This window comes from Hippocampus bargibanti, linkage group LG09 (assembly GCF_051943395.1).
Source record: "Hippocampus bargibanti isolate YZ-2025 linkage group LG09, ASM5194339v1, whole genome shotgun sequence".
In the NCBI taxonomy this organism is placed as follows: domain Eukaryota; kingdom Metazoa; phylum Chordata; class Actinopteri; order Syngnathiformes; family Syngnathidae; genus Hippocampus; species Hippocampus bargibanti.
In genome coordinates this window covers 7,756,712-7,766,968 of record NC_142742.1, presented here as the reverse complement: position 1 = coordinate 7,766,968, position 10,257 = coordinate 7,756,712, and the positions used below count along the sequence as shown (strand labels likewise).

Here is a 10,257-nt window from a genome sequence, read left to right as displayed (position 1 = left end):
CATCTGAGTCGATCCTCATGACTAGAGTGAAACGTTCCCTTCTCTATCACAGTTTCGTTTCTGAATCATTTATACAGCCACTAAGGCGAAGCACAAAGCATGAAAATGTATTAGGGTCAAGTCACGCTACAAATTGCGAGCAGTGCAAACAGGATTTCAGGCATACATAGATATTAGGGAACGCTTGCAGAGGCCCCGGAAGAGGCTGAAATGATGACCGTCGGTCCTCTTTAGGTAGCGAATAAACCCAAACGACATAGTCTTGACTGGAGCAATCTACAAAACAATGATAAATTACAATTAGTCTGTTGTTGATACTGGGAGGGTTGGGAGTGGCGGGGTATGACCCTCACCCTCTGTTCCAGTCAGCATCAATATCAAAAATGCTTTTGAGAAGAAAGAAGCGTCAGTCCAGAGCGCCGATGCATATGGGGATCTGCCGCGTGTTGGAATTGAAGCGGATTTACGTGAGACAATCTCTTTTCGTCATTGGATGCTACAGCTTCGTGTTAGCTTTCAATATTTAGCTTGTAGCAAACGTGCACATTTCACCGTTTCTTGTATGGATTATTTTAGCAAAAGAGAAGTACTCATTGAATCAGGTTTCGATAGATTTGGGAACAATATTTGAGAGAAATGGGCCTTTTGTGTACGTAGAAAAAGTCTCTGATGTTTGAATTTAGCTCATTAAAAAAGTTGAAAAACAAAAATGTCTGTGTCAACATTTAACACATCAATATGCTTTCAAACCAATTTAGCAACATCACCTTAAAAACTACAAATAATAATACTAAGAACAAAAATACTAATAAAGAGTAATAATACGAATAATAATAATGTCTCTCTGTGTCTTTGTTTTGTCATATTGTCTCTATGCTGTCATATTATTTGTTATTTAGGTTTTTTTTTTGTTCTTTTGACTTCAATACGGCGCCGCGAGAGTGGCTGCCTTTCCAGCAGCTCCTTTATTTTGTTTTTCTACTTTCATTCCTTTCATCACTTTGCTGCTGTGAAATGTAAATTTCTCCACTGTGAGACTAATAAAGGCATATCCAATCCAATGCAAATAATAATAATGCATATGTGGCACTGTCGCGGCTTGGAATTGAAGCGGATTTACGTGGGACAGTATATGCAAGGCGACAGTCTCTTTTCATCAATGGATGCGACAGCTTCGTGTTTGCTTTCAACATTTGTAGCAGACGTTCACATTTCACCATGACGGTCTTGATCCACTGGTGAAAAGGACACTATGATCCTCTCCTCTTTCATCTAGAACTGCTTCATACAACAAAGAGGTTGCAGAAAGTGCTTAAGACTGTGTCTTTGTGTCACATTGTTGTTGTTGTTGTTTTGACTTCAAGATGGCGCCGTGAGAGTGGCGGCCTTTCCAGCAGCTCCTTTATTTTGTTTTTCTACTTCTTCTTTTCCCTTCCTCTTACTTCCATCACTTTGCTGCTGTGAGATGTAAATGTCTCTACTGCGAGACGAAGGCTAATCCAATTAATTTACCACTCTAGTGGACTTGTAGTAAATCACAACACACTTTTCAGTCTGCATTGATTCAGACCTAGCACTACTGAAGGCCTAGCGATAAAATCCACAGCCCGCCACTGAATCATGTAAATTTATTGATTCCACTTCTAGGAAAATATTTTCGATCATGACTTCATTTCCCTGGATTCATTTATTTTCCGAGCTGAAAGCCACACCCAACTCTGAAGAAATGGCTCTACAATATGCTGCTCCGGATCTCCAAGGCAAACCAACCGGACGTAGTTTCTTTCTACGCCTTTCTGAAAAATGTACACGTGATTTCCCAAAGTGAAGCGAGCTGGGGCGTGGGTTAAAAGCATTTGGACTACAGATCATGATTACGCTTGTCTTTCAAAGTAAGAACTTGGGAGGGATAAAAAAGGGGGGCATGCCATGCTCTGAGGGCCCATCTTCACAAATGTATCCTGCCAACGTGTACACCATTTCAGTGCTCTGCAGTAAAAGAAATCACAATGGATTTTCTGCTCGGGGAGTCATTGCCTGCGTGCTTGTTTTCTTTCACAGCGGATGAGCTTTTAAGAAGTCCTATCAAAAAGCAAGCAGTAGATTATATTGTGGCTATGCCGCGTTAGTATCATGGCAATGCATAATGTGATGTTATATGAACCCCCCCCCCCCCCACACACACACACACCTTCATCCCCATCATTTACCAGTGAATTTCAGCTGCTCTCTGTGCTCAAACCCCAAAATTGAAAGTCGACAATTTGGCAACCTACCAGTTGAGAGAGATCTTGCCTGGCAAGAGTCATATTTCCACAAAGTGATTCACTTTTCTCCAGTGTACCAGTGGTGAGCCGTGCATGTCGCTCCAAAGCCTTCAGTAGTGCTACCTCTGAATCAATCAGCTGGGAGTGTAGTGTGATTATTAATACACGTCCACTAGAGGGTACCATTGGCCAGGAAATAATTTGTGACTTGAAAATACATTCAAAAGTCATTTAACTGTTTGATTTTTTACTATGAATGCGTGGATTCATGATAACCTCATAAAATTTAAAAATAATTTGCTATTTATGCTAGCTTCAGAGCTGTCCATCCTTTCTTAATGATGTCCATCTATTCTTGAAAAGCCCGTCTTGAAAATGGCTTTAACATTATACCTGCGACCAAATCAATTTCTTCTCCTCCTTCAGATATTGTGGGTTGACAAAACCGCTATTAAAATTGACAAAATATATTTGCTTATGCAGCTCGCTACAGATACAGTGTGCTAGCTCTGGCCAGTATGCTCTTATCACTAGCGACTAGTGATACGATGATTGGCTAGTGACTCGCCAATCATGTGAGTAGCCAATCATAGTTTGCGAAAACTCTGGCGTTTTACAGCGCCTGCAAGCAGTTTGTGTTGCCAACTCGAAATCGGATTGGTTAAAGCAACAGTTTCATGGACATTGATTTTTTATGCTCCAGGCCCTGCAGAACTGATTGTGAAGGCTTCCAGGTAGATTTCTGACCCTGAGACCAACTGATGGCTGAAATGTGATTGGTTAAATGCTTCACTCATTCACAAATTTATTCGGGAATAGAAAATATGATGCAGAGCCCCATTCTCAGATTTGTTCTGGTTTTGTTTTTTTCATGCTTGGGTGCCGATAAAGCGCTGGCCATGGTCTCTGGCAATGTTTTTTTCTTTTCCACAAGGGGGCAGCATTTCCCTATTTTCCATGTTATTGCTTTGTTCCAGCTTCAACTGGTGTGAAAGCGCTATAGAAACCAATATGTATTACATTGTATTTTGGACAGCTGCCCTCATTCCAAGCTCATATAACTCCAAACCCATATAATTTAGGAATTAACTAATTAATTTCTATTGAAAGAAGAGAGTCTAAGGTTTCTAACACTGCACTGGTGATAATAATACATTGAATTTCTGAGCCCCTTTCAAAACTCAAGGTCACTTTACAGTCACAGCATCAGTTTTTCTGTGGGTGAGCAGCGGCAGCCACACGCGACAGCGTTCACTCAACCCGGAAGTAACTCAAATAGAAAGCGAGCTAGCTAGCGAATAGATAGCTAATAGCTCGCGAATAGATAGCTATCAGCCAGCGAATAGATAACCAATAGCTAGCTAATAGCCAGCAATTACAGCTAACAGCTCGCAAATAGATAGCTAATAGCTATCTATTCACTAGCTAACAGATCCATGTTCGCTCTATTTTTAATGACTGTAAAATGTGAAAAGCTGCATTGATTGTAGTGACTTGAATGTTTATAAAGTCCTTTTGAAAGGGGCTTATGAATAAAATGTATTATTATTAAAGGACAACCGACGTCTCCAGACAAGTTGTCCATAATTTGTAAAATGGCTTCAAATGACTTCTACTGAGCGCATATAGCTATATTTTACGTTTTAAGACTTGCGCTGAATATTCAGGAAGTCTTGTTTTTGAGTTGGTGACGAGTCCGTACGTGGCGTCACGAAAGGAACGCCCCTGACCGAAAAAAGACGCATTGTAGCGGTCCTTCCGTCAATGTATTTTGCTGTGCTTGTTTGGTCTGGGGACCTCGTGTTGCACCCAAAAGCCGACAGAAGAGGGCGTCCGAGCTCCATATAAGGAATTTATCAGCCTGTGAATACGGAGGTGGCCACAGGAGGTCGCCATTTTGTGCCTCTTTTTCGTTGAGACATCGCCCTTCAATGTTGCCTCATAATGGCATGGAATAAATTATTTAATCGATTGCAAACATGTATGCTTTCCTCTTCAGAACTATTTGAATCATATTCATAACTGGATGTGTAACAAGAAAGCATATTCTCTGAATCTGAAGCCATTGTTTTGATTCTGCAGCAATGCAAGACGTCTTGGCGTGACGTCGCGAACTGGGGGTGGGACTTTCTGAAAATGCCCAATTTTTTGCAGATTTTGGACACTTTGTAATTTTTATTGGTGTATTGCATTTGAATAAAAATATTATACTGCGTATTTTGGGTATTTTAGATGCTATAAAACGTTTTTCTGATGTCAGTTCAGAAACAAAAAAGTCGGTTGTCCTTTAAAACTCAATATTCTGTGGCTCCTGGAATTCAAGTGACAATGACAAAAACCCTGGCACTGGAGCGAACACATTTCTGCATATCTGGCAGTGATTGCGTTAATGACACAAAACAATTTTTGGTGTTTTATTGCACCCAAGTTTTTCGGAAGTTGAGAACTGTCATAAAAAAAAACAAGTAATGTCGGAAAAATTCACGATAGGAAAAGAAAAAGTTGGTACAGAAGCTCATGCAAGATGGAGAAGAATTTACAACAGTAAAATAATCTGGGGGCGGTTTTGTTAGTTCAATGTTGATTGACAAAATCTGCATCAACTGCAATCTAAATGGTCACAAACACAAAACAAACACTAAATTTAAAGTTTTAAAAAATCGAAATACGACATGGTGATATTTAATCCACGAACTGTAACACAATTTTGCCTTTACAAAGGCAACAAATAACTTGATCAACACCACTAAGAGTTAGCTGCAGATCTTCCGAACATGAGTAGTAGCCTTTTTATTTCGTCTCCGTATCTGTCGCTAGCTCGTCGGGGCAAACGACCACTTGCGAATTCTTCTTCTTGATGTAAAGCTCGGCGCGCAGTTCCTCCAAGCTGAATTCGGTGGTGCCGCAGAAAAGTAGTTCTTTACAGTACATGCTCTTTTCAGAGCCTTGACTCGCTTCGCCTTCTTTCTGTTGATGCTCCAACAGCCTTTTCAAAGGAGTGTCGTCTCTGCGGGGCTTGCGTGCTGACAAAATGTTGTTTGCTGGAGGCATGATTTTGCATGGTGTCCTGAGCGAGAGGTCACACACCATAGAGGAAACGGTAAAAAAGCTGACTCGCCAATGGTCAAGAAGAAAAAGTTGATCCGCAAGCGTGACAAAACCATTTTCCATTTGGTCGAAAACACTATTACAATGTTAACTCATTCACTGTATATCACGAATCTATTCGGTAATTGAAAATGCGCCATTCCCGAATTTGTTCGGGTTTAGTTTTTTTTCATGCTTGGGTGCTTATAAAGCGCTGGCCATGGCCTCTTGTAATGTTTTTTTTCTTTTCCACAAGGTGGCAGCATTTCCCTTTTTTTCCATGTTAGCGCTTTGTTCCAGCTTTAGCTGTTGTTAAAGCGCTATACAAACCAATATGTATGTATTGCATTATATTTTGGACAGCCGCCCTCATTTCAAGCTCTTATAACTCCAGACCCATATAATTTAGGAATTAACTCTCTAAGACTATTGAAGTAACTTAACTCATTCACTGCCATTCCCGAATTTATTCAGGAAATGAAAATATGACGTGGAGCGCCATTCCCGAATTTGTTCGGCTTTTGGGTTTTCTTGCGGCTGGGGTGCCGATGAATCAGAATACCTTTCGGGTTTTGTTTTTTCATGCTGGGGTGCTTATAAAGCGCTGGTCATGGCCTCTGGCAATGTTTTTTTTTCTTTTCCACAAGGCGGCAGCATTTTCCTTTTTTCTATGTTAGCGCTTTGTTCCAGCTTCAGCTGTTGTTAAAGCGCTATATAAACCAATATGTATTGCATTGTATTTTGGATAGCCGCCCTCACTTCAAGCTCATATAACTCTAGACTCATAATTTAAGAATTAACTCTCTAAGACTATAGAGGTAACATAACTCGATCACTGCCATTCCCGAATTTTTTTCGGGTTTAGTTTTACTTTCGGCTGTGGTGCCGATAAAGCTCTGACCATGGCTTCTGGAAATGTTTTTTTCTTTTCCACAAGGGGACAGTATTTCCTTTTTGCACAGCTGCCCCCATTTCAAGCTCAGATAACTCCAGACACATATAACTTAGGAATTAACTCTATTTTTCTGATGAAAGAAGAGAGTCTAAGGTTTCTTATGTTGCATTGAATGTTTAAGTAGTCCTAAAACTCAATATTCTGTGGGTCCTGGAATTCAAGTGACAATGACAAAAACCCTGGTACTGGAGTGGACACATTTTTGCACATGTCTGACAGTGAATTAGTTAAAAACAACTCTCTTCACATGGAGGTGATTGGATCACTCACATTTTTGGTGTCTTATCTGACTCGTCAACAAATGGTTGGAAAGAAGGTGTGGAAGGAGGTGCGGCCATCAGTGCATTTCCAAATTTGGACTTCTGCCTCATCTTGGATATGGCAAAAAAAATGGAAGGAAACTGAAATTCACGACAAGGTCCACAAAACATACATTAACTCATTCACTGCCATTCCCGAATTTATTCGTGAATTGAAAATATGTCGTGGAATGCCATTTTCGAATTTGTTCTGGTTTTTCTTGCTTGGGGTGCAGATAAAGCGCTGATCAGACCTCTGGCAATATTCTTTCCCATCCACGAGAAAACATTTCCCTTTTTTCCATGTTAGCCCTTCGTTCCAGCTTCAGTTGTTGTTAAAGTGCTATACAAACCAAGATGTATGTATTGTATTTTGTACAGCCGCACCCATTTCAAGCTCATATAACTCCAGAACCATATGACTTAGGAATTAACTCTTTTTTTTCTGATGAAAGAAGAGGCTCTGAGGTTTCTTACGCTGCATTGATTGTTTATATAGTCCTACAACCTAATATTCTGTGGGTCCTGGAATTTGAGTGAAAGTGACAAAAACCCTGGCACCGTAGAGGACACATTTTTTTCACGTGTGGCAGTGCATGAGTTAAAAGGAATTACATTTGAGCCTACCTTGACGTTGCACCATTTTTTAACCGCTTGCTCATTTTCCTTTGCCCTCGCAGTAGGAGGAGCCAACCAGGGCTCAAACTTGGGTTCTGAAGGAACGGTGGTTGCTTTGTTTTCATCAAAGATCACCATTTTACTGTTGCTGCTGTGTTCATCCGTGGGAGCGTCACGTAAATTCAGGCCTCTTGAGACGGCTACACACATACATTGACATTTTAACACTTTCTTGCCTTCCCGAAAAGAAAAGAAATATACAAACTGCGTATTCTTTTTATGCTTACATTTAATTGCAGCTCCTGTTCGGACGATGGGCGCGGCGGCTTTCTTCCCTCGCGTTTTGAGCTCGGCAAGTGAAATTCTCTCAGGCTGTCCGGTCTCGTCGTCACTGTCACTTTCGGCGACTTTGTTCAACGCTTGCCGAGACGCGCGAGCCTGCAGCAATCTAATTGGATTGGATTTACCGTTATTCGTCTCGCAGTGGAGAAATTTACATTTCACAGCAGCAAAGTGATGAAAGGAAAGAAAGAAGTAGAAAAACAAAATAGAGGAGCTGCTGGAAAGGCATCAGGAACATTAATAATAATAATAATAATAATAATACATTTAATTTATAGGATATTCATGGTGGAAAACGAACAAAAAAAAGGTTTCCGATTTTCACAAAATCATCGTAATAAAATGGATTGAAACACTTTTCTAACACAATACAGGTTTATTTTCTACTTCTTTCTTTTCCTCTTCCTTTCGTAACTTTGCTCCTGTTAAATTTCTCCACTGCGAGACGAATGAAGTTACATCCAATATTAAAAACAATGGCAGAGAACTCAACCCACTCCAGAAAAATAATAAAAACGTTATTCTACTTCTTTCTTTCCTTTCCCCTTCCTTTCATCACTTTGCTGCTGTAAATTTCTCCACTGCGAGACATAAAGCTAAATCCAATCCAATAAGTATCACTTTGAGATCAATTCTCCAAAAAAAGAGGCTTCAAGCTGTTTATTTCTGCATCATAGCTAAATTTAGACATTTCCAGTGAAACTACACATAAACAAATGAAAGGCACATCTTGTCTATTGAAAACAAACAGTTTAGCCTTTCAGTGTGCTAGCTGAAAGCTACCGCTAATGAGGCTTTCTGTTCCAGTGCCATTTTAAACAACAAACACAAACGATGCAGCAACACAGATGGAATGACAATAGTACAACACTAACAGTCATATATTTTTAAATTCTGCAAAGAGCGAACAACATTGTTGTCGCTTTGATTAACGGAGACGAGCCGAGACATCTCAATCGACAGTTAGTTGTGGATGAAGGCCTACCTATGAAACTGCTGTAGTCTATCGAGAGGCTGGGCAAACCTCCGAAGTCCTTCTTGGAAGATCAAATCCGCTTTGAGAAAGTCGCCACTATTCTCATGCTCCTCGGCCCAGGCGATGTAAAAAGACGCCAGGGTGATCCCAATTCCTTGGGACTTCATGTACCTGTAAATGTCCAAGCGTTCCAAGAAAAACCCCGCCTAACAAACACCACCCCAATATTAGGTTTGAAAATGATCATGTGATAGCTTGAAATAACAAAAGACGCACATATTTGATCCAAAGGTCGACGTAGCGAGGATCGTTGTGATATTTCTTTTCGTCTGTATATCGTGTCACGGCTTGCTCTAACAGTGTGCTCAGGTTGCTCTCTTTTCCTCCCTGAGGAAACATTTGCTCTGACCACTTGATGTACCTGTTGAACACACAACCGCACGAGCAGTATTAACAGTGTTCAAAACGCGATTGTATTCTTATTTACGCTTACCGATCCCAAACGTCAAGAGGATCATCTCCGCTGTACAGCCGCAATTCAGACTCAAAAGCCCTATAAAAAAAAGCATATTCACAAACATAATTGTACAATAATTGAAGTATGCACGGTCATGTTTTATTCAAAGCATTCATACTGTCTCTGTTGGATGATGGCGGGGCTCTGGCCATCTTTGCTTTGATTAAGTGCCTGAAGCAAGGCTGACATGTTTCTTCCACGTCTCAGAGGTTGAATGTTTTCTTTGCACAGCTCCCATTCTACATCCTCCCCTTCTGCCATTATGGAAAGCTGCTGGGCAGAAATATAAACACTGAAAAGAGTGAATTTGATGACTGTGACAAACACACATCTGATTAACTCACACACATCTAATTAACTGTACTCTAATATCGTCCAATTTTACAATACAATACATATTGATTTATATAGCGCTTTAACAACAGCTGAAGCTGTAACAAGACGCTAACAGGGACAGTTATCATACACTGAAAATAAAGCAGTCACAAATATAGTAGAAAGCATCAGGGAGTGAAACCAAGATCGCACATGTTAAGTTTCAGAAATCATAAATCTTGAGATTTTCGTACCTGCGACTCTGTGGTGCGTGTTAAAATAACGTGAGCGTTACAAAATTAGAAGTAAATAAAACACAAAAATGCTACCATTGTTTATTTATACACTCAATTAGTATAAAAATGTATATCGTTTTTTACATTTTCTTTTGTTTCACCTTACAAATGAACTGTCTGTACTGTGTCAAATAGTTGCTTTAGAAAGCGAGTATTGTCAAAATCAGGAGTCTCCCGACCAAATCGTCAGACTTCACATGTATGCAAGATACAAAAAGCACAATCGTCAGAAATGTATTGAGGCTCCGTGTATACAATGATTTCTATTTGTTATAAAGTACAAAGTAGGGCTCGTAGTTAAAAGCTCAGTTTACTGCTTCCACAACTTGCATTGCAGCAAACAGATGCGCTACTTGACAAAAGCACGCAACACATGTTAGCAACTTCGCTATTTGGTGGCTACCTTTTAACCAATATTTGGGAGTTTGTGAATAAAAACGGTTGCATCTAATGCACAGTCGACCAAAGTACACACATTGCGTGAAATAATCGCTTTGTTGTCACTCACAAAAAAAAGCCTCGTGTGCAACAAAGATCAAGCTTCTCCCGTTGTTGACATCAGCTCAACAGCAACGTTTCGTTTTG

General features: G+C 40.2%; 1 protein-coding gene across 1 annotated transcript; it reads right to left on the bottom strand.

The window, feature by feature from the left end:
* Positions 1–4,681: 4,681 nt before the first annotated feature.
* Positions 4,682–10,252, bottom strand: bub1bb (BUB1 mitotic checkpoint serine/threonine kinase Bb). Its single transcript, XM_089004644.1, has 9 exons — positions 10,181–10,252; positions 9,180–9,331; positions 9,038–9,097; positions 8,821–8,965; positions 8,554–8,750; positions 7,514–7,674; positions 7,236–7,426; positions 6,580–6,680; positions 4,682–5,334 (listed from the first exon to the last, which is right to left on the bottom strand). The coding sequence occupies exons 2-9, from the start codon at positions 9,320–9,322 to the stop codon at positions 5,058–5,060; spliced, it is 1,275 nt and encodes a 424-aa protein (XP_088860770.1). The 5' UTR covers positions 9,323–9,331; positions 10,181–10,252; the 3' UTR covers positions 4,682–5,057.
* Positions 10,253–10,257: the final 5 nt, after the last annotated feature.

What these genes read in the sequence shown, in the direction of transcription:
- bub1bb (XM_089004644.1), bottom strand. Translation starts at nt 9,322, where the DNA reads ATGGCAGAAGGGGAGGATGTAGAATGGGAGCTGTGCAAAGAAAACATT. An exon ending in GCCATCATCCAACAGAGACA is followed by an intron (nt 9,098 to 9,179) that starts GTATGAATGCTT and finishes TTTTTTTTATAG; the next exon opens with GGCTTTTGAGTCTGAATTGC. An exon ending in AGACTACAGCAGTTTCATAG is followed by an intron (nt 7,675 to 8,553) that starts GTAGGCCTTCAT and finishes CAATCCAATTAG; the next exon opens with ATTGCTGCAGGCTCGCGCGT.